Here is a 24306-nt window from a genome sequence, read left to right on the forward strand (position 1 = left end):
ATGTTTGGCTTGTACTTGTGCTCAATATTTTGATCAATAAACATAAAATCTAAGTAGAGTTAAAGGTATATTTCAATTATAAAAAAAGAATCCCTAAAGAGAAACATAGTAGGCCTAGTATACTTAAAGTGCAAAAATAATATATAAATAGTACTATAAGTATGAGGTTAGGTTCACTTAAAGAAAACTTATGGTATACTTCAATGTGTACTTTCATAAACTAAAAAATGTGCTACAAGTTTGACATGTAATGCACTTGTAGTATAGTTGCAGTACAAAAAACAGTTGTGTACTCAGTTTATTACTGTTACACTAAAAGTGTACTTAAAAGTATATGTTTATACACTAAAAAGTCGGCCATTTTGTCCCAAGTAGTATTGAAAAAGTACACTTACATGTTTACTACTAGTGCATTGATATTAGTATACTTACTACATAAAGTATAATTAAAAAATGTACTGGAATTTACTTAAGTAGCCTATACATAATAAAATGATTATGAAGTATACTTATTTTGAAATATGTTTTTGAAAGATAGACAAATCTCTCATCTGAGTGTTTCTTAGAGAACATTTTACTTTGTCTTCATATGGAAAATATTTTTCTTTGATGGAGTGAAAATAGAGAAAGTGACAGTAAAATTTACTGTAAGTTTGTTAATAATAACGTCTTGTTTATTGAACTGATGTATAAAAGCAATTTCACAATTGTGCAGTTTGTCCACCATCAAGACAAAGGAAAGTGAGGGGAGATACAACCATTTGGCTTCTGAAAATACTTTGACAAATGTTCCTACACAAATAATTGATTCTTTCAGACTCGAGAGAAACGAAATACAACTTTTTACATTTCACTTTACTGCGAGAGAAATGAAATACAACTTTTTACATTTCACTTAACAGAGCTTGTTGGCATTTTCTGTAAATGGTAGATAGTGTCATATTTCAAAACATGTTATTGTCATCTTAACATGGGTAAAGTCATGGGTAAATTTTTTAGGGGTGAGTCTACATTATTTTCTGTGGTTATCGACAGCAGGACACAAATGCTGTCAATAGAGCTTCAGTTGTATTGAACCCAGAATATTCCTTCTAAGACTTTTTTCTCTCACTGATCATGTGACACTTTAGACTCCATTTTGTAAAGGGAAGAACATGAACAACATCAGGAAGTAAAAGTTGTTTGTAAGTGTTATGAATCATTTTGAGAACATCACAACAGTTTAGTGCTGCTATCTAGAGACTGAATGGACTTATGAACAGAATCATGTTTTATGTTCTTTGTTGAGACAGAGGTAGGTTCGAGCCAACACATTTCTGGATTTATTTTCATGCATCATTTAATATTTAATGGGGTGTGTAAATGTCTGTTATAATCTACTGTAATGCCACTCTGTTTTGATGCTTTAGTTAATTTTCCTTTCTCTTAATAGCCTTCCATACTGAACACCTGTTGATAAAACACAGAAATATAACAGAAACTGAACTATCCTGTAAAAATGCATTATATCCGTTTCTTAGAAAGAATCTCTTTGTTTTAACAGTCATAAATGGAAATAATACATGCAGGTTTCCTCTATTTGCAATTTCTTAAACCATTGAACTCTTAGTTGTACTGACAAAAGCATCTTTGTTGTCTTTCTACACAGTAAAGGATACTTTCTATTTTAATATTGTGCGTATTAGTATACCTAGCAAAGAATTCACTATCATACAGAAACTGATAAAGCATAACCAAGACCAAAATGTTTTATTCTGTGTGTCTAAAAATGTAATTTGTTGTATATTGTGTGTTTCAGTAGTACACTGAAATGGGTGGCAAAAAAAAAAGAAAAAAAAGGGGGGTTCCTGTTCAGACACGTAAAGCAGCGTCTCCAGAACCCAGCTGTGTGTCTATGAAGAGTGACGCATCCATGGACCCTCCCCCTAAACTCAATGATGGAGCACTGACCTCTGACCCTAAGTGAGTATAATGTGATTTCAAACTTTCAAGGAGATCTAGTGCGGTAAAAAACATTGGTAATTTATGTTAAGTCAGGTTTTTTTATAGACAAAATCAGCGTCTCAGTCTGATTGATCAAATCGTATTTCATGTGTTTTCGTCATCCATTTTTGCAATAGGTTGTTATGCCAGGAAAGGTTACTTAAATAGGTCATGAAATTAGAAATCAAATTTGCATTGATCCTATGTCATATAAAGCCCAAAATATATCACTTTTTACACATGTCATCATATAGTGCGCGTGGCGCTAATTTTATCATCAGTATACAGCGCATACTGTACGTGCACTGCCAGACTTCGTATGCACAGGTTGCACATGCACATTTAATTTTTTTTTTTGCAATAATTAGCTTATTCACAAGGTGCCCTGGGTATAATATTTTGACGTTAGCCAATCGGTGGCCATTTTACTGAGAGTCATAATGAAGGTTAAACATGATTTGTTTTCCATGTATATTTGTTTTTGTTTTTTTTAATGCAAAAAAACATTATTAACGTTATAAGTAAACCTCAAGGAACATATTAAAATTAATAATAACAAATTCATGTCATTACCCCTTAAATCATGGATGACAATGACCAGGAACACTAATGCAAATGGAACACTTTGAAACATGTCATAATGTAATTCTGCTGGATATTTTTTTTGTCACCCCTAGTGGGGTTGGATTTCTGTTGTCAACACTTTCCAAGCTTTATTACATTCTGTGTGTCCAGCTGCTGAGCTCAACTGCACTGGAGAATATGCACATAAATGCAAGTATACAGTATAATGCTTATACTTACATAATACTTAAATGAAGTTAATTTCTGTTTTGTGTGTTTTAATAGCACTGCCTGTAAAATGACTCCCTATAAGCAGAGAAAGGAGAGTTTTTTTGTTCAGACACATAAAGCAGCATCTCCAGAACCCAGCTGTGTATCTATGAAGAGTGATGCATCCATGGACCCTCCTCCTAAACTCAATGATGGAGCACTGACCTCTGACCCTGAGTGAGTATCAGTGTGAGCAGTGTGTCTGCAGTCAGTACTTCATTCAGTTGCATCATTTTATACATACATACATACATACAAGCTAGTAGGTTAGGGCCCACATGGAAAAAAAACTATATAAACATATATGTTTCAATTTAGGTTTGGATATAGGTTTTTAATATATGTGACATACATAAAATTGGCCGTTTTCCTATATTATATGTACATATATCTACATATATGCACATATGTACACATATATGTACACATACATATTCACATATATGTACATATAATATAGGAAAACGGCCAATTTTATATATGTCACATATATTAAAAACCTATATCAAAACCTATATTGAAACATATATGTTTATATAGGTTTTTTCCATGTGGGACCAATTTCACATGATCACACATACATAAGTTCTTGCATAACTTTTTTTTTTTTCGTTAATTCTTAGTTTTTACCTTGATAATAGAAAATATGAGCTAGGCATCATGTATGACAGTCAAAAATGAGATATGAGCTACAAAATGACCAGATCCTGCCATTAGCTATATAGAAGACATATATTGTATGGGGCTTATATGTGGGTATGAAAAAGCAATACAGGAGACCTATATTAGCTGTATATGCACATATATGCACCTCAATGTTGCCTATATGTGGCATATATACGCACATATGCAGTATACGGCATATATGCAGCATATATGCAGTATATATATGGCATATATGCAGCATATATGCGCATATACACTGCATATAAGTTTCATATATGCGCATATATACACATATATGTTCTTTCCATGTGGGGGAGCCCAATCATGTTCCTGGAGATCTACCTTCCTGCAAAGTTCTGCTTCAACCCTGATCCATCACAACTGAAGGAGCTAATTAAGGTGATTACAGACAAGTGTGTTGGATCATGGTTGGATCTGAAACCTGAAGGTAGGTCAATCTCCAGGAAAAGTATTGGGCACCCCTGTAGTAGGTCATATACAAACAAAATATGACATTTAGTTTTATTGATCCAATAAGCAGCCTTCAAATTTGTAAACAAAAGGTGTGAAAAGTATATTTCATGATGTAGTCTAATCATGAAATATAGCAATTATTTTATGTAAATTATATATTTTCAAGTACTATATCTTAAGGAGCAAAAAATAAATACTAATATAGCAAACTGGAAAATTTGACATGTTTTTCATTTATTGTTTTTGTGTTGAAACTTGGCATGCCCGAATGACAAGGCAATGCACATGGCAAAGTTCACTGTTGTAGTTTTTCAGGTAAAACGAGCTCAATTAGTGTGAGTACAAATAATACTGAAGGCCCTAATTTAATGATCTAAGCACATGGTCTAAAGCACATGGCGAAAATGCACTTGTCCGAATCCGCTATTACTAGTTTAACTACGGGAAAAATATTTGGCACACCTGGCGCATGGTCTAAAAGGGTTGTCCCTATTCTTGTAATGAGTAATGGGTGTGTTTTGGGCATAACGTGCAATAAACCAATAAGAGTCTCATCTCCCATTCCCTTTAAAAGTTGTGCTCGCGGCATGGTGGATTCGCTATGTACATGATGAAATTTGCAGCAGAAAAACTGAACACTTCTCTAGAGAGGAAATGGATCTGCTCGTGCGCAAAAGCAGACCATCTACGGGACAAAAAATCCTTGTGTCGCGCCTGGCGCCGCATTGAGCTGGGTGTATGATAGGGCCCTTGATTTGCTGGATCAAGTGTGTTTTATTAGGATTGAAGCTAAACAACCCTGGCCCTACAGGAACTGAGTTTTGCACCCGTGGTTTAGATTATATAACTGCACAAGTGAACACACTCATTGATGCAATACAATTGGTGTAATCGTGGTGGTCATTTGCGCTACATTTAGGCTAAGTTGTAACGTGCACACAGCTGGTGCAAATGTCCCTGGTCAATATCAGCATCTTTAGATACAGTATACCCAGGTGAAAAAGAATTATATTAAAAATATACTTTAATAAAGTGTACTAAGTATATTTTCTACATTTTGTACTATTTTCGTCAAATCCAAGTATAGTTAAGTGTATTCAATTATGTATTAACTTCAACTTAACATCTATTTAACTACACTTCTAGTGTAAATAGTATACTAAAATGGAACAACTTTTTTTAAACTTCAAGTGCACTAAAATACACTAATGAAAATCAAGATTCATGAGCAATTAAGCACACTTACAGTACAATTGCATTGTATTGCTATTCTAATGTAAATGCACTTAAAAAGGCATTGCAGTGCAAATTATAGTTGTGTTTAAGTACATTTTGTGCATACTGCTATCATACTTATAATTACTATAAACAGTTAATTTAGTATGCCTCTGTAACATTTCAAGTGATCTACAAATGCACTTCCTAACTATATTTAGTGCTTTTAAAGTGTCCCACTATGACAATAATAATGTTTTTGAAGTGAAGTTCAATTACAACCTAAACATCATAGACACGTACTTTCAGTGCAATGTTATTATAGTGTAAGGTAGAAACAAATTGAAAGTACATTTCATTTGTAATTTTATCCCCATTTTGTTATACTTAAGCATGAATGTTGGTATTACACTACAAGTGTATTACATTACAATTCAGTTCAAATACATTAAATCAACGGATTACAAATTGCATTTCAGAAAAGGATCTTTATTATTAACACTAAAGTAACACACAAAAGCAGATATTGGCAAAAGGAGGAACCTTGAACAGTCGACTTTCTCTGAAATGCCGGGAACAGAACAATGGCAAACAACTTACTACACATGCATATCTACAGGTGCTGGTCATATAATTAGAATATCGTGAAAAAGTTCATTTTTTCATTGTAAATTATTTTAAAAAATGAAACTTTCATTTATACTAGATTCCCTACATGTAAAGTAAAACATTTCAAAAGTTTTTTTTTTTATTTTTATTTTTTTTATTTGTTGATTAGAGCATACAGCTCATGAAAGTCCAAAATCCAGTATCTCAAAATATTAGAATATTTACATTTGAGTTTCATTAACTGACCCTCCCTACAGTTTAAATTCTGGGTATCTCTTGTTCTTTGAAACCACACTAATGGGGAAGACTGCTGACTTGGCAATGGTCCAGGAGACAATCATTGACACCCTCCACAGAGACAGTAAGTCACAGATGGTCATTACTGAATGTGGTGGCTGTTTACAGAGTGATGTATCAAAGCATATTAAATGCAAAGTTGACTAGAAGGAATAAATTGGGTAGGCAAAGGAGCACAAGCAACAGGGATGACCACAAGCTTGAGAATACTGTCAAGTAAAGCCGATTCAGACACTTGGGAGAGCTTCACAATGAGTCAAATGAAGCCGGAGTCAGCGCATCAAGAGTCACCACACTCAGACATCTTCAGGAAAAGGACTACCAAGCCACTTCTGAAACAGAAACAACGTCAGAAGCATCTTACCTGGGCTAAGGAGAAAAAGAACTGGACAGTGAACAGTGGTCGAAAGTCCTCTTTTCAGATAAAAGTAAATTTTGCATTTCATGTTGACATCATGGTCCCAGAGTCTGAAGGAAGACTGGAGAGGCACAGAATCCAAGCTGCTTGAAGTCTAGTGTGAAGTTTCTGAAGTCAGTAATGATTTGGGGGGCCGTGACATCTGCTGGTGTTGGTCCATTGTGTTTTATCAAGTGCAACGTCAATGCAGCCATCTTCCAGGAGATTTTGGAGCACTTTATGCCTCCATCTGCTGACAAGCTTTATGGAGATGCTGATTTCCTTTTCCCGCAGGACTTTAGCACCTGCCCACAGTGCAAAAAACACTTCCAAGTGGTTTGCTGACCATGATATTACTGTGTTTTATTGGCCAGCCAACATGCCTGACCTGAATCTATGGGATATTTTCAAGAGAAAGATGAGAAACAGTCGATCCAACAATATACAGATGATCTGAAGGCCCAATAGTGCCTCAGCAGTGCCACAGGCTGATCACTTCCATGCCACACTTCACTGATGCTGTAATTTGTGCTAGGAGCAAGTCATTTGCTGTAATATGTGCTGCCGACCAAGTATTGAGTGCACAAATGAACATGCTAAAACAAGAACTTGAACTTTTCTGTTTTGAAAATCCATTTTTTGATTGATCTTAGAAAATATTCTAATATTTTGAGATATTTTGGATTTTGGACTTTCATGAGCTGTACACTCTAATCATCAAAATAAAAAAAATAAAAAAATTAAAAAAAAACTTTTGAAATGTTTTACTTTACATGTAGGGAATCTAGAATATATGAAAGTTTCATTTTTAAAAATAATTTACAATAAAAAAAAGTAACTTTTTCACGATATTCTAATTATATGACCAGCACCTGTAGCTCTGACTTGAGTTACTAGAGGCCTTGTAGCTCTCATTGTTGCACTTCCTCCGTAGAAGGGCCCGGATCTCTGCCACCTCGGTGTTGGGGAATCGCTCCCTCACTGCATCTGTGAAAACAGGAAAGAGACATGGGGATGAATGAAAACAGGATAGACAATGTATAACATTGAAATACAATCATTGATTATAATGGATTTGTCAATCAATCATGACAATGGATTTGGATTCATAACTATGACATTACTGTACCTAAAATTGCGTTGTTTTTTTCTGGCTCAAGCTGCTCCTTCAGCTCGCCTTTTTTTCCTTTCCCTGTGAGGGTTGCCTATAAATGCAATATGTCACTTGTGGTCACAGTATTGGTACCTGCGCCAATTTGCCAGAGGCCTTGTAGTAGGGCTGGGCAATGTATCGAATGCTTTTGTCACGCGCATTTCTTCAGTAAAGCCGGTTCCCTGATTACCGCTAAATCGCCATCACCTGCTTTCAAATGAAGCGGCATTTAATAGACAGAGCCGTAGTTCACTGATAAGACACGCAATATCGCGCTCAATATCGACGGCGATACATATCGATATTGAACGCGATATTGCGTGTCTTATCAGTGAACTACGGTTCTGTTTATTAAATGCCGCTTCATTTGAAAGCAGGTGATGGCGATTTAGCGGTAATCAGGGAACCGGCTTTACCTAAGAAATGCGCGTGACAAAAGCATTCGATACATCGCCCAGCCCTACCTTGTAGTTATTTCCGTACCAGGGCTGGGATGAACAAAGTTTCACATGGAGCATTCTGAGATAATTTTTTTGCTGAAAAGTTGTGCTAAAAAATAAACTGCCGGGATAATCATACAGCGCTTACACATCCAATAATGACATGTCCGATTCACGAACTAATGACTCAGTTGAACTGATTCACTTAAATGAATGGTTAAAACAACTGATCTGTCCAACACTGAACTCATGAGACATCTGAATCCGTGTATAACAAATCGATACACTTTACAATAATGTTCCATTTATTAAATTCTAGTTACCTACATTAGTATTTTTTTTTTAAGAAAAAGGTGAGTGGCAGAGTGTATTACTACTATACGTTGTTGTTATTTTTATGTGAATGAAGAATTAAAAGATGCACTTTTTTCAGTAAGATATGCGTTTTCAACAAATGTTAAATTCTGTTGGTTCAGGAAGGACACCATGACAGGCTGCTGGCTCCCACTGTCAATGTTAATTTTTTGTTGGAAAAGCACTCTCTGTGTTAGCTTAAAGCCCTCAAGTTTACATTGGTTACTGTATTCTTTCAATTGCTATTTTGGGCGACCTTTTTTTTTTATTTATTGAATGCTAGACATCAATTTGTTGTTATTTTCATCTGAAAGAAGAATTACAAGATGCACTTTTTTTTTAGTAAGCTAGTTTATCGAACGCTACCTCTGACTAATGCATTACTTTGCACTTGGATAGTCTTTTATTTTTGACTTTTTATAAATTGGTATTAGTCAATTAATGGGGAGATTATCGATAATCGAATCAAACCGAAATAGAATCGGACTGAAAAAAAGAGTCGTTAGATTAATCGATGCATCGAAAAATAATCGCCAAAATAATCGTAAAAAAAATTAGTTTATCCCAGCCCTAATCCGTACCAGCCCACTGTCACTTTTACCATATTGCTTAATCAGTGAAATTCAAACAAGAAGTTCCCGGCAAAAATGGCAGAGTTAAGTGGATTTTCAAATTTGTAATCTGGGAAGTCAGGTCTGTATTCCAAGACATAACGTGAACATGCATGTTCTTCAAATTAAAGGGTTAGTTCACCCAAATAGCAAAATTATGTCATTAATAACTTACCCTCATGTTGTTCCAAACCCGTAAGACCTCCGTTTATCTTTGGAACAAAGTTTAAGATATTTTAGATTTAGTCCGAGAGCTCTAAAGGTAAGAAAAACATCATCAAAGTAGTCCATGTGACATCAGAGGGTCAGTTAGAAATTTTTGAAGCATCGAAAATACATTTTGGTCCAAAAATAGCAAAAACTACGACTTTATTCAGCATTGTCTTCTTTTCCGTATCTGTTGTGAGAGAGAGTTCAAAACAAAGCAGTTTGTGATGATATCCGGTTCGCAAACGAATCATTCGATGTAACCGGATCTTTTTGGACCAGTTCACCAAATCGAACTGAATCGTTTTAAACGGTTCGCGTCTCCAATACACATTAATCCACAAATGACTTAAGCTGTTAACTTTTTTACTGTGGCTGACACTCCCTCTGAGTTCAAACAAACCAATATCCCCGAGTAATTCATGTACTCAAACAGTACACTGACTGAACTGCTGTGAAGAGAGAACTGAAGATGAACACCGAGTCGAGCCAGATAACGAACAGACTGACTCTAAGATTACACGACAGATGAAGTGAAATCAGTGTACACTTCAATAAATTATACTTTGTATTACAAATAAGCGTACTTACTAAAAGTACACTAAATTACCACTATACATTTTTGTATTTTAACATATTTTATAAGAGTACTCTGATATGCCACTAAAAATACACTTATTTTAGAGTGTACTGTATAAAGTGTACAGAAGTCACACTTCTAATGAAGTGAGAACATAGTACACTTTAAAAAAAGTATACTAACAATTAATTTCCAAAAAATATATACTTCCCATAAGTACACTGAATTGCCACTCTAAGTATGTCAAATTTAATACACTTAAAAAAATAAACTTCAATACAATTTAAAATACATTAACAACAAAGTACACTTTCAAAAAGTACATTTAAAAAATAATTTGATTACTGATAAATTAGTATACTTACTGTTTGGACTATTAAGTTGAACTTAATTACATCTTTTTTGAAGTATACTTTTAAAAAGTACAAATCAAATACTCTTTAAATAAAGTACAACAAGTAGAAGTATACTTGTTTTATAATTCATGTACTTCATTCATATTTCAAATACACTAAAGTACACTACTTTTTAACCTGGGTATGTATGATAATCATAACAGCAGCTGCAGACATCTTGTATCTGAAAGCAGTGTGTTTAACTGACACTTCTGTCTAAGTGTGGAATCGAGGACTGTCACTAACGATTATTTTGGTAATCGAGTAATCTGTTGATTATTTTAACGATTAATCAGGTAATCAGATATCTTTTTGGTGATAATAAAAATAGACCTGTGTGAACAAAAGGTGAAGAATAGCCTTTAAAATAACTTAAAATACTAATAATAATGAGGCAATATTAATTGGTTCAAATAAAGAATCAAAAGCAAGTAATAATATGGATTTATTGAACAACACTGTTAAAATACATAATGTAATATACATAATATAAACAATCAACTTATGTACATTACGCATAATAACAGAAGCATGCAGAGGGCACCAACAGCCTGGTGATTGTTGTTGTTACACTTTACAGCATGATCAAATCCTTGTTTAATATTGTCCAAACAACATTTAATTAAAATGTCCATTTAATCTTTAATATTTGTCCACTTTACGATAGAAATGCTACAGCGAGTGTTTAAACTTTTATTTTGAAATTGTGATGAACAACAATTTGCATATTTAGAAGCATATTGATTTATTCGCCTGTGTTGGCCTTAGATTAGGCATTACAACTCTGGTGAAATGGCACACGTTGCATTTCCAAATGAATGTTATAAGCTACTCAAACTCACAACATATGCAGAGTTTGTTAACTGAGCTACTGAGACTTGCTCCATGCATGTAAATGATAACGGCGCAACACTTTGCTATAAAACACAATGTGCGTCAGACTTTATGTGCATTTCCATATGCACTTTATGGGAAACCCAAACAAACAGCACATGCAGAGACTGAGTTTGTGTAGAGCAGCATTTACTGTGAACGAAGCTGCTCTGAGAAACACAAAACCTGCACTCATGTAAATAATTAAAGTGTTGTGCTTCACTCTGAAACATGCAGCACATATACACATTTAACTGAATCGCAGACTTTATTTCACAATAGCACAGTGCTATGATTTTTCAATGGTTTAAATGTATCATGCAGCTTTATAAAACGGTCTAATAATGGGGTTCATGGAATCACGTCCTTGGAATGCACCACTTCCAGTATTTTGCCATCGACATGGATAAATTGCAATCTAGGATTGTTTAAAATCATGTACTTGAATTTAATCAAGGAATTGTGACAGCCCTAGTGGGATCAGATAAGATCTTAGAGTTTAGTGTAATGGAAACATTTGTAAATACTTTTCTGGAACTACTTTTCACTGAAAAATGCTTTTTCACAGTTATATTTCTTCATTTTATAGTCTTATTTCATCTCTCTCTCTGTCTGCAGAGTAAAGAGCGATGATGTGAACAGATCAGTGAAGCCTCGTTTGACCTGCACTGACTTCGACCTTATCAGGCAGAGAGTCAGAGACCAGCACAAAAACAGCATGAAGAACAAGTATGAGAGCTTATTTGAAGGGGTGAATGAAGAACATGAGGTTTTACAAATGGAGAAAACAGCCAGAACACAAGACACTCCTATCTACTGCAATGACATCTTTAAACCCTTAAATGAACCAGGCTGTGAGGAGAAAGACAAAATCAAGACTGTTCTTACTAAAGGCATCGCTGGAATTGGAAAAACCTTCTCTGTGCGGAAGTTCATTCTGGACTGGTCCGAGGGTAAAGCCAATCAGGATGTAGATTTCATGTTTGTGCTTCCATTTCGAGAGCTGAACTTGATTAAAGGTCACCCGCACAGTCTTCACAGACTTCTGCTGGACTTTCATCCTGAACTTCAAGATTTGGACTCAAAGATTTATGAGGAGTGTAAAGTTGTTTTCATCTTTGATGGTCTGGATGAAAGCAGAATTACACTGATGTTTTCAGATGATTTGAAAATTTGTGATGTGAATGAGTCTTCAGCAGTGGGTTTGTTGATGTCAAACCTTATCAGTGGAGATTTGCTTCCCTCTGCTCTCATCTGGATCACCTCCAGACCAGCAGCAGCCAATCAAATCCCCTCAAAATACATTAACCGTGTGACAGAAATTCAGAAATATATTCTTAGTTCATCTCTCTCTTCCTGCAGAGTGAAGAGAGATGATGTTATCAGATCAGTGACGCCCCGTCTGACCTGCACTGACTCCGACTGTCAGACCCTGATCTGGCAGAGAGTCAGAGACCAGCACAAAACCAGCATGATGAACAAGTATGAGAGCTTATATGAGGGAATTAAACTAGAAGAGAATCAAGCCCTCCTGAACAGGATCTACACACAGCTCTACATCATAGAGGGAGAGAGTGAAGGGGTAAATGAAGAACATGAGGTTTTACAGATAGAGAAAACAGCCCGAAAACAAGACACTCCAATCTACTGCAATGACATCTTTAAACCTTTGCATGAACCAGGCTGGGAGGAAAAAGTCAAAATCAAGACTGTTCTTACTAAAGGCATCGCTGGGATTGGAAAAACCGTCTCTGTGCAGAAGTTCATTATGGACTGGTCCGAGGGTAAAGCCAATCAGGATGTGGATTTCATGTTTGTGCTTCCATTTCGAGAGCTGAACTTGATTAAAGATCACAATTACAGTCTTCACAGACTTCTGCTGGACTTTTATCCTGAACTTCAAGATTTGGACTCAAACATTTATGAGGAGTGTAAGGTTGTGTTCATCTTTGATGGTCTAGATGAAAGCAGAATTACACTGATGTTTTCAGGCAATTTGAAAATTTGTGATGTGAATAAGTCTTCAGAAGTAGGTTTTTTGATGTCAAACCTTATCAGTGGAGATTTGCTTCCCTCTGCTCTCATCTGGATCACCTCCAGACCAGCAGCAGCCAATCAGATCCCTTCAAAATACATCAACCGTGTGACAGAAATTCAGGGATTCAATGAGGCACAGAAGGAGGAATATTTCAGGAAGAGAATCAGTGACGAGCATCAAGCCAGCAGAACCATCTCACACATTAGAAGATCAAGAAGCCTCCACATTATGTGTCACATACCAGTCTTCTGCTGGATCTCAGCCACTGTGCTTCAAAACCTCTTGAAGCAAGATGACAGTGCAGAAATCCCTCAAACTCTGACTGAAATGTACATCCACTTCCTGCTGACTCAGGTCAACATGAGGAATCAGAAGTATGATGAGAAAGATCCAGAGAAAGTCCTGCAATCCAACAGAGATGTGATTGTGAAACTTGCTGAACTGGCTTTCAAACAGCTGATGAAGGGCAATGTGATGTTCTATGAGCAGGACCTGATTGAGAGCGGCATAGACGTCACTGATGCCTCAGTGTATTCTGGGATTTGCACTGAGATCTTTAAGGAGGAATCTGTGATTCATCAGAGGAAAGTCTACTGCTTCATACATCTGAGCTTTCAGGAGTTTCTAGCTGCTTTCTTTGTGTTTTACTGCCATGTAGTTAAGGATAACAAATCACTGAAGTTGTTTCTGAAAAAAGAATATAAAAAGTACATTCAGAAAAACTCTCTGAATGAGCTCCTACAAGCAGCAGTTAACGAATCTTTAAGCAGTATAACTGGACAACTGGATCTTTTCCTGCGGTTCCTGTTGGGCGTCTCACTGGAGTCCAATCAGAGACTCTTACAGAATCTACTGACACACACAGTGAACAGCTCAGAGACCATCAGAAAAACCACACAGTACATACAAAATACAATCAAGGGTGAAGAACATCTCTCAGCTGACAAATGCATTAATCTGTTCCTCTGTCTGCTGGAATCTAATGATCAGACTCTCTACAGAGAGATTCAGGAGTTTGTGAAATCAGAGGATCACTCAGTTAATGAACTCTCTCCATCTCACTGCTCAACAATAGCCTACATGCTTCAGATATCAGAGGAAGTGTTGGATGAGTTTGATCTGAAGAAATACAACACATCAGATGAGGGTAGAAGGAGACTGATACCAGCTGTGCTGCACTGCAGAAAAGCTCTGTAAGTATTAATTTATGTGATTGTAAATTAAGCTGTGTGTTAAGATGTGTCTGTTTTGTTGATACACAGTAACATTGTAATACCTCCATCAAATCATGACACTGTTTTGTTTGAAATGACTATTGTAACACAGTTCGTATGCACTGGAAGAAGGAGGCGGGAACCGGTGAACGTTAAACACATAACTTTAATATAAAATAAAAAAATGCCGGCAGTTCCTCACGGGGAAGAGAACTAGAGAGAACAAGGGGAGGGATTCAATCAGGCTTCAGTATTTTCAGAGAAAGGGATTTCTTCATAGCATCAGCTAATGATGCAATGTTGAGAGACTGTTATCGAAAGGTAACAATATTTTAATCTACCATCTCCTCTTTGAAACATATTTCATCCTCTATTATAGACTTGCTGACTGTAATCTCACTGGTCAGTTTTGTGAAAGTTTGTCTTCATCTCTACAATCATCAAACTCCTTACTGAGAGAGCTGGACCTGAGTAATAATGACCTGTGCGATTCAGGGGTGAAGTTTCTGTCTGATGGACTTTCTCATTGTCAACTCAATATACTGAGGTAAGAAAAACAGATAATGGTTCACGTTGTTATGAAATTTAAGATGCCTTCTGCTCTGGTCCTAGGGGCGTCAAATTTAATATGGACATTAGGGACATGTCCCTACCAAAACCCAATAACTACTGAATAATCCCTAGCAATAATTTCCCAATTAAATTGAAAAGTGAAAATTAATTAAATGTGTCTTACAGCATTACATTCAGATCTGCTCAGATTGCATCAAAGATTTCTTTTTACCTTTATTTGTTGATACAGAGTAACATTGTAATACAGTACCTCCATCAAATCATGACACTGTTTTGTTTGAAATGACTTTAATTTAAAAGGAAATCAGAAGCTGTTGGAAAAGGACAAAACTGTTTTAGTGCAAACAAGAATCCAGAAAACATGAATAGTGCCAGTGCAGCAAAAATCATAGACAGTGTTAAACTGTGAAGATGAATGATCAGGAATGAAATGATAAAGGACTTTACTGGTTTATGTACAAGAACAATGACTGTCATTCTTATATGTGTTAATCTGTTATAGTGTTGTCAAAAGTTGGTACTGAAATTTAAAAAAAAAAAAAAATGATGTTTTGGGAAAAGTTGAGCGGATTCGTAAAAATACTCTGTCAATGTTGCACATACAAATAAGAGTTATACACCCATTTAATCTGTTTAATATCTTCTTTCATTTGTGTACACTCTGAAAAAAAACAAAATGCTGTGCTTTTTGTAAAATAAAGAAAACTAACATGATGTGTGATCTCTCGTGTCCCTCTGAACAAAGTCCAATCTGATAGTTCTCAGAAAATGAACTGTAACTTAGTGAATACGAATGACAAAAAAATGTAACTTATGTCTAAAGAAACTTTGAAATATCAGGTTTTAAATCGTGTAAGTCAAATTGTAAACAAACATTCTATTTATGTAATCTGTATGAAAAGAGAGCCATGTCAGAAGTCAGTGATTCAGCTCATTATCCGCTAATGCGGCCACGCCCACAGAGCCAGCGCTATTCAGACGCAAATTCAGAAGCAATACATGCATACATTGTCTCAATCGTGTATTTATTGTCTTGAAAAGTGTTTATCTGGATGCTAAAGCCATGGTTGGCGAACTCTAGAAGACATGCAGTTAGTTCCTGGTTCTTCTTCTTCTTTATATGGATTTGTGGCCTAAAGGTGCACAGAGCGCCCTCTGGCTGCAATTGTATCCAGCACTCATAGTGATGATATATAGAATAAATATAGAATAAATACAAAAACTAAATCAATATATTTTTTTATATGAAGGAGTAGGCAGCATAATTTTTACATAATTCTGAAGCAAAAACTCTAGTCTACAATCTCCAATACCCAGAAGTCTTATGAACACAGATTTAATATACTTTTTTTGGCCTTATTACAGTGACTTAAGTTTTATGTTTTTTCAATAACCACGCATAAACGTTATTCCTTCAAAAATACAAACATGTACATACATGTTCCTCACATATTATGGTAGCCTAGTTTTGTGTTGAATACATTGTAATGACACTTGTGTCATTAATGTGTTTATGAACAAATGAAAAAAGCACAAATGTCAGGGCATGTCAAAACTTCTCCAGGCCCCAAATCAGCCTCAGACTCCAGAGGGTTTGATGTCTATTTACAACATGTTTTGGAAGCGTTGATCATTGTAGCCAATCACAGACATATCTGATGAGTGCATCAACACAAAGGCCAATCAAAGGTGTTTACAAATCCGCTCAATAGTGCTCAAAGTGTCATCTTTTTAAAATTTCAGTACTGACTTGGTATCACAGTCTGTACTTTTGATAACACTAATCTCTTATTTCATTTAAACATTTCACTGCACTGTTATGTAGAATCAGTTGCTTTGGAATATAAATCAAAGTGTTTCGGTCATGTGATTTCAGCAAACAGCTTTACCTGTGTCAAATATGAATGATTTTGAGTCAGTTTTATAATAACCTTACAGTATCAGACTAATTTAAACATACTTGAGCTGATTGTCAGTCAATATTTAAAGTTCACTTCCTGATGAAAAATAGAGTATTAGTCATGTGATCAATATGTGATCAATACCATGGGCACAAAATCGATGTTTCGGTTACTAATGTAACCAGTTACGAAGATCTCCACTGCGCATTTTTGCCAGTAAGCTCTCTAAGCTGACTCATCTTTGAACCAGAGTAGCTTGCCCTGGAAGACTGGAAGGACTGCCATCATGTGGAGGGTGGATCCTGCCTGGCCGACCGCTGTATAAGCCCTCGTCACCAGGGCAGAAAAGGCTCTGCTGGGCTTAGAGGAATAGGTGGCATGTGTAATAAATAAGTAAATAAATAAATAAATAAATGAAAGTAAAGGAGCAGTGGCCAAATAAGTCAGCAGGACACAGAGGATTTTTCTGAATGGCTGTGGGGCTGCAGGCTGTAGACACGTCAATGCCGTTTACGTTCGGGTCAAGTCAGGTTTGAAAATAGGCTAAATGCTGTTGGGTCGGACTTGGCTCTAATTTTATTGGGTCTGTCTTGGGTTTGCTTTTTCTTTTAAAAAATTATTTATGCTTGTCTGCTTCGGGTAAGAAGTGATTCGGGTCGAGTACAGATTTTAGGACCCGAGAAGACCTCTAGTTCATATCCCTTCTGGTCCATGCCATCAACAGAGGTAAGGTTGGAAGAAACGTGAACTGAGTAGGGGGCGTACTATGACTTAGTGAGCTCATCATGTACCTTTAGAAAGAATGGGGCTGGCCTCTGGCAGGGGGGTTTGTTGGCGGCGCCCCAGCTGCAGGAACCATTCATCGAGTTGGCTGGGGGCGGGCTTCAGAAAGAATGGGAGCTCACTGTGTCCTGTTTGCTCAGCCTCGCGAATCTGCTTCTTCCTCCTAAGCTTGTGAGAGGAGGGGGAAGAGAACTGGAGAGAACAAGGGGTGGGATACAATCAGGCTTCAGTATTTTCAGAGAAAGGGATTTCCCCATAGCATCAGCTAATGACGCAATGTTGAGAGACTGTTATCGAAAGGTAACAATATTTTAATCCACCATCTCCTCTTTGATACATATTTCATCCTCTATTATAGACTTGCTAACTGTAATCTCACTGGTCAGTTTTGTGAAAGTTTGTCTTCATCTCTACAATCACCAAACTCCTTACTGAGAGAGCTGGACCTGAGTAATAATGACCTGTGCGATTCAGGGGTGAAGCTTCTGTCTGATGGACTGAAGAGTTCTCATTGTCAACTCAATATACTGAGGTAAGAAAAACAGATAATGGTTCACGTTGTTATGAAATTTAAGATGCCTTCTGCTCTGGTCCTAGGGGCGTCAAATTTAACATGGAGACTAGGGACATGTCCCTACCAAAACCCAGCAACTACTGAATAATCCCTAGCAATAATTTACCAATTAAATTGAAAATTGGAAATTAATTAATTGTGTCTTACAGCAGTACATTTCGATATGCTCAGATTGCATAAAAGATTTATTTTTTCCTTTCTTTTTTGTTCAGCGTGCGTTCACTGACATTCTGCACTCAGACCTGCACATTCACGACTGTTCTCATCATAAACAAGTGTAGATCCAATGTATTGTAAGAGATTCATTGTGCAGTGTAGTCACCTTAATAGATCATAAAGGGAGTTTTTTGTGACTGACTTAAGTCATTAACTGTTTCAGTGATGGGACCTTTCTTTACTCACTGTCTGTATAATTCCCAATTTGAATAACAGTTTTTTTTTTTTTTTTTCATTGGACTAAGTGAACCATTGTGAAGTCTTGATTTACTAATGCGTAAAACGGCAATAAACTAATTCATAAATGTTTCTCAGCTTGTTTTGTCTGTGTATGGTGTGCTGTTTCCCCACACAAAAACATTTTTATGTATTCTATTAATCCATATTAATAGTCATGAGTACAATATCAAGAGCAATAATTGACAATATTGATTTTTGTCATATTCTTGTGGCCTTAAACTGTAAGGATTATAACATGCTTGCTCTGACCTACATCTGTCCCACTGTCACCCCTTAAACCCAAAATGTATCAGTACACCCACCCACAAAAAAATCATGATCAAATTACTAAGCAACCACTGAATTAAATAACACAAAATAGGTATCATTTTAGGTTTTTAAACAGTCTGTGTTTTAAACACCTTTGGAGTGTAAAGATTGCTGCTTCAATAATTTTCCTCGTATCCAAATAAATTAAACTATATTGCCCAATCTTCCTTTTTACTTTCCAAGACACTGGTAATATATATTTGACTGTGTGTGTGTGTGTGTGTGTGTGTGTGTGTGTGTGTGTGTGTGTGTGTGTGTGTGTGTGTGTGTGTGTGTGTGTGTGTGTGTGCGTGTGTGTGCGCGTTTGTGTGTTTTTGTAGATTATCTGGCTGTATGGTGACAGAGAAAGGCTGTTGTTATCTGGCTTCAGCTCTGAGTTCAAACCCCTCACACCTGAGAGAGCTGGATCTGAGCTACAATAACCCAGGAAAATTATTATTCAAGCTGGTCTCTGATCCAAACTACAGACTGGACAAACTCAAGTATGTTCAACACTAACAATCATCCTGTCATGTGTGTTTGGACATGTTTGTGCTATAAACTCATATGACAATATATCCCTGCATAAATCACATATTCAATGAAATTAAAGGATATAGACACAAAAAATCTATGTAAAGGTGAGTGTGTAGCGTAATGCTTGAGGATCTTATTCAGTGATAGAGGCTGTGAATCAGGAACCACATCAAATGCTGAAGGACAGACAGAAGATCCAAAGGATCTTCGTCAGAAGAGACACCAGCCTGAGTTTGGAGATATAGTTCACTAATTTTAAGATATCTTAAGATAAGAAACTAAAGATATCTTAATTTTAAGATGTCTTAAGATATACAATAACTTTGTGTGATGGTCAGACAAAAATTTAAGTCATTCAAGTGTTCAGAATTTATGTTTGCAATTTAAAAATGTGTCTTAATTTGGTCTGTTGATGAGAAAATCATTTTCAATTTAATATTTCATTTTTATAATGACTGTGACATTTTGTTTTTATAGTGTGGATCATGGAGGAAAGATCAGAATTACAGCAGGACTGCATAAATGTTAGTTACACACACACACACACACACACACACACACACACACACACACACACACACACACACACACACACACAACTTGATCATTGTTGTTTTGTTGTGTTATAAATGTTAGAATCTCTCCTCTTGTGTTCAGATGCATGTGATCTCACACTGGATTTAAACACAGCAAACACTCATCTTGCTCTGTCTGAGAGGAACAGAAAGATGACACATGTGGAAGAGGAGCAGTCATATCCTGATCATCCAGAGAGATTTGATGAGTTGCCTCAGGTTCTGTGTAGAGAGAGTCTGTCTGGACGCTGTTACTGGGAGGCTGAATGGAGCGGGTGGGCTGATATATCATTGATGTATAAAGGAATCAGCAGGACAGGAAAGAGTGATGACTGCTGGTTTGGATACAATGAAAAGTCCTGGAGTCTGAACTATATAAAAAACACTTTCACTGTCAGACACAATAAGAAGAGCACAGGTATATCTGTCCCTTCACATCCCTCTAACAGAGTAGGAGTGTATCTGGACTGGCCGGCCGGCACTCTGTCCTTCTACAGCATCTCTGAAACGCACACACTCACACACTTACACACACTCAACAGTACATTCACTGAACCCCTCTATGCTGGATTTGGGGTTTATTTTAGTGGTTCAGTGTCTCTGTGCGAGAAACAACAGAGACGCACAGTGAAGTGAAAGAAACACACTCACATTATGTCTCTCTTTAACACACACAGCTGTAAACTCATTCTCTCTCATTCTTATCTTAATTGTAGTGTGTATATAGAAACACACACAAATTGGTCTTAATGAGACACTCCACAGACTTCTATGGTGTTTTTTTAAAGGCATTTGAATGTGGCTCAACAGGAGTTTTGTCTTTGAGTCTCAGAGTGCCACCTCTAGGAAGATTTACATTCTTGCTCACAGGAAACAGTTTTTAGCAAGCGCTCGCTCTGTTACAACTGAGGGTCATGTCAGAGCTCATCATCTAAACACAGTTCTTAACTAGGGCTGTAACGATAGCCTCATGTCACGATTCGATACATATCATGATACTGAACTCACAATGCAATATTTTTGCATTACTCCAAAACATATGGTAAACGGTTGAAAAAAAAAAAAAAGTACTGTTGATTAAAATGCTAAATTTGGTATTACATTGGGGGTGGAAATGAATAGGCTTGGACTTTGGCGCTGGTAACCCAATGCACAGGACAGTGGTGACACCAGAATAAAAATATTCATGATTCTAATGCTGAAACACAACGAATATGTTTGCACTCTGTCAAAGACTAGATATATTTAAAATAATGTAGGCCACTTTTTACGTTTGGCATTATCAGGACCTTCAATATTCCGCCATTGCATTATAATACATTATATTCATATTTTTTTGTTGGTTTAATGTAGTACTGAAACAAACTCTAAACTTGAATTTTTCTCACACCGTAATTTCCATATTGGGTAAACTACACACAATACGATATTGTTGCATTTTTGTATCACGATATATTGTGACACAATGACATCTCTTCCTGATCACAAACTGATTGTTCAATTACTGTATATACAATATTACAGGACAAAGTCAATGCAAAAAAGTAGGGACACAGCTGTGGAGATTCTTTCTTCTTTCAGGACATAATAGTGTTTTGTTACTAGATACATGTGTGTATTTTTGTTTTTCTTAACCTAAATATATATTTGAATCTATATGAAGTATTAAGTTATGATCTGAGAGCACATGGTTTATAATAGAGGAGACTGTTTGGGTCTAGTTCTCACACTTAGTCTAGTTCAGGGACTGGTCCAGGGGCCCACAAGGGAGTGCTAGGGGGTCAGTGGAAAAGTAAAAGTAAAAAAAAAAGTAATGATAAATAAGAGCCTCTTATTGCATTTGGTTAGTTTTGGCCCGGAAGCAGCTAAACATTTCTTAAATATACATAGATTTTAGTACAGCAATATCACTAAAAATATCATGTAATCATAGATCATGTCAGTTATTATTGCTCCATCTGCCATTTTTTGCTATTGTCCTTGCTTGCTTACCTAGTCTGTTGATTCAGCTGTGTACAGATCCAGACGTTCTGCCCCTTGTTTAATGCCTTTCATAATGTTGGGAACATGGGCTGGCATATGCAAACATTGGGGGCGTACACCCCGACTGTTACATAACAGTCAGTGTTATGTTGAGTGTTCTTCGGAGGTCTTTTAAACAAATGAGATTTATATAAGAAGGAGGAAACAATGGAGTTTGAGACTTACTTTATGTCATTTCCATGTACTGAACTCTTGTTTTTGACTATGCCAAGATAAATTAAATTTTTCATTCGAGGGCACCTTTAACGGTTGTTTATTTGGTTGTTTATGTGGAAGCTGTAGGGATGTAGGCACCATTTTTGTTCTGTTCTCCAGGAAGGGGGGTACAATTCTGTAATTGATTTTTCTTTTTTTTGGTAGTATAGAGGTTTTACTCCCACAGACAGATCTCCTTTTGTTTATTTTGGACTTGCCCCCTCCTGAAGCCGTTGTTTCCCTTTTAAGTTGTTGTTCTTAAATACCTTGTTTTTGTTCCATGAGTTGTAAATAAAAAAAATCTTGCATGTAATTTGTTTTGTTTGTTGGAGACAAGAAGTAACAATTCAGGCTATCAGAATATATTCAGCTGCCTTTTAAATTTTAGGATGGGGTCCCTCATATGAACTAGGGTCCCTCATATGATCATATTTTAGTGTCCATAAAAGTTTGGTTATTTTTAAGACATAATTAAAAAAAAAAAAAAAAAAGATTAAACACTTCTACAGTTGCTGTCAAGGAACAGCTGCTGTTTGTTCATCACAGCGAGGGTAGATATATTTGAACTGATGTGATGAAAACAAGGCTGTGAAGGAAAGAAATATACCTTTTAGAGTTTTTGTTTAGTAAAAGGTTTGTTTTCAGTGTTCTGTTGATTGACACAAAGGTAAACAACAGCACAACCCATTGCACAGTATGTCTGTCCCTCACAGCCTTCTTTTCACATCAAATTAAATATGCTATTTACTGTCCATAGTGGGGCATGTCATCACATTATATGGGGCAAGTTATTACAGTGGGAATCTGCTATTTATTGACACAGATTTCAGAAGAATGCCTTTATTAAAAAAAAAAAAAAAAAAAAAAAAAAAACATTGATCTGAAGATCAAAAAATGATGAAACTGTTCTTGACAAGAGCCCAAGAACCATTTACTGTGCCAATTTTCTATATTTGTATTATAGATGTTTTGATGAGCATTTGTAGGAGCATCACTCAATGGATCTAGGGCAGAAATTATGACTTTCTCCACAAAATGAAAGGTGCGAACCTGCTGTTCACTGGCAATTCAGTGTGAATAATATATGGACTCATTTCATCATCAGTGATGATGATCCTTTCAAGGTATTAGATGCATATATGACTGTCTCTATATAATGTATACTCGATAATGTATACAAAAACTAATTAAAAGGAATAGATCCCCTAAAAATGTAAATTCCATCATTATTCACCCTCATGTCGTTTCAAACCCACACGACTTTCTTCAGTGGAGATCTTGCTGCTCGTGACATTCATAGTGACCAGCAGAGGTCGCACTAACCTAAAATGTACAGGATTTGAAAACACTGAATCTGATAGAAAATTACAAATGCTGTGTATCATTTAAACTGATAAAAACAAGAATGAAAACCATTTACATAAAGTTTTAACATCTTTATGTGGTACACAGCACATAGAAACACTTTCACCTAGATATTATCACATAGAGACTGTGTCTGTACCTCGAACTAGTAAATACAAAAAACTTCCAAAACCTTTTAAGGGTAAAAATTTAATTGATGTTCAAAAAATGAAAATCACAGATAAATCAGATAAACAAATGATAAAGCTTGGGTTACTGAATATTAGATCTATTTCTTCAAAAGCACTTATTGTAAATGAAATTATCACAGACAATAAACTAGACTTGCTGTGTTTGACAGAAACCTGGCTAAAACCAGACGATTACATTACTTTAAATGAATCTAGTCCTCAAGGTTATGATTATCGACACAATCCTCGACAGAAAGGCAAAGGGGGAGGTGTTGCTGTAATTTATAGTAATATATTCAGAATCATTCAAAAGAATTTCAAATATAATTCCTTTGAAGTGATGGTGCTTTATGTAACATTATGTAAGTTGACATTTGTGCTGGCTACTGTATACAGGCCACCAGGGCACCATACTGACTTTATCAAAGAATTTGCTGAGTTTCTATCAGAGTTAGTACTGGCTGCGGATAAAGTCCTTGTTGTTGGTGATTTTAATATCCATGTAG

General features: G+C 36.1%; 1 protein-coding gene and 1 long non-coding RNA gene across 5 annotated transcripts; one reads left to right on the top strand and one right to left on the bottom strand.

Annotated features, from left to right (window-relative positions):
* Positions 1 to 1156: 1156 nt before the first annotated feature.
* Positions 1157 to 22570, top strand: LOC137006159 (NLR family CARD domain-containing protein 3-like). 4 transcript variants are annotated; one of them, XM_067366696.1, is made up of 9 exons: positions 1157 to 1294; positions 1799 to 1962; positions 2833 to 2994; positions 11707 to 14319; positions 14720 to 14887; positions 17956 to 18129; positions 19257 to 19418; positions 19930 to 19976; positions 20110 to 22570. In XM_067366696.1, the coding sequence occupies exons 2-9, from the start codon at positions 1811 to 1813 to the stop codon at positions 20661 to 20663; spliced, it is 4032 nt and encodes a 1343-aa protein (XP_067222797.1). In that variant the 5' UTR covers positions 1157 to 1294; positions 1799 to 1810; the 3' UTR covers positions 20664 to 22570. The 4 variants fall into 4 exon arrangements, with proteins under 4 accessions (XP_067222797.1, XP_067222796.1, XP_067222798.1 ...); XM_067366695.1 differs by having other exon boundaries at positions 1802 to 1962; XM_067366697.1 differs by lacking the exon at positions 1157 to 1294 and adding an exon at positions 2719 to 2757 and having other exon boundaries at positions 1864 to 1962.
* LOC137006160 (uncharacterized) lies at positions 7183 to 8571 on the bottom strand. Its single transcript, XR_010892488.1, has 3 exons — positions 8093 to 8571; positions 7605 to 7742; positions 7183 to 7462 (listed from the first exon to the last, which is right to left on the bottom strand). It is a non-coding gene; the product is annotated as an uncharacterized lncRNA (long non-coding RNA).
* Positions 22571 to 24306: the final 1736 nt, after the last annotated feature.

This window comes from Chanodichthys erythropterus, chromosome 18 (assembly GCF_024489055.1).
Source record: "Chanodichthys erythropterus isolate Z2021 chromosome 18, ASM2448905v1, whole genome shotgun sequence".
NCBI lineage: Eukaryota > Metazoa > Chordata > Actinopteri > Cypriniformes > Xenocyprididae > Chanodichthys > Chanodichthys erythropterus.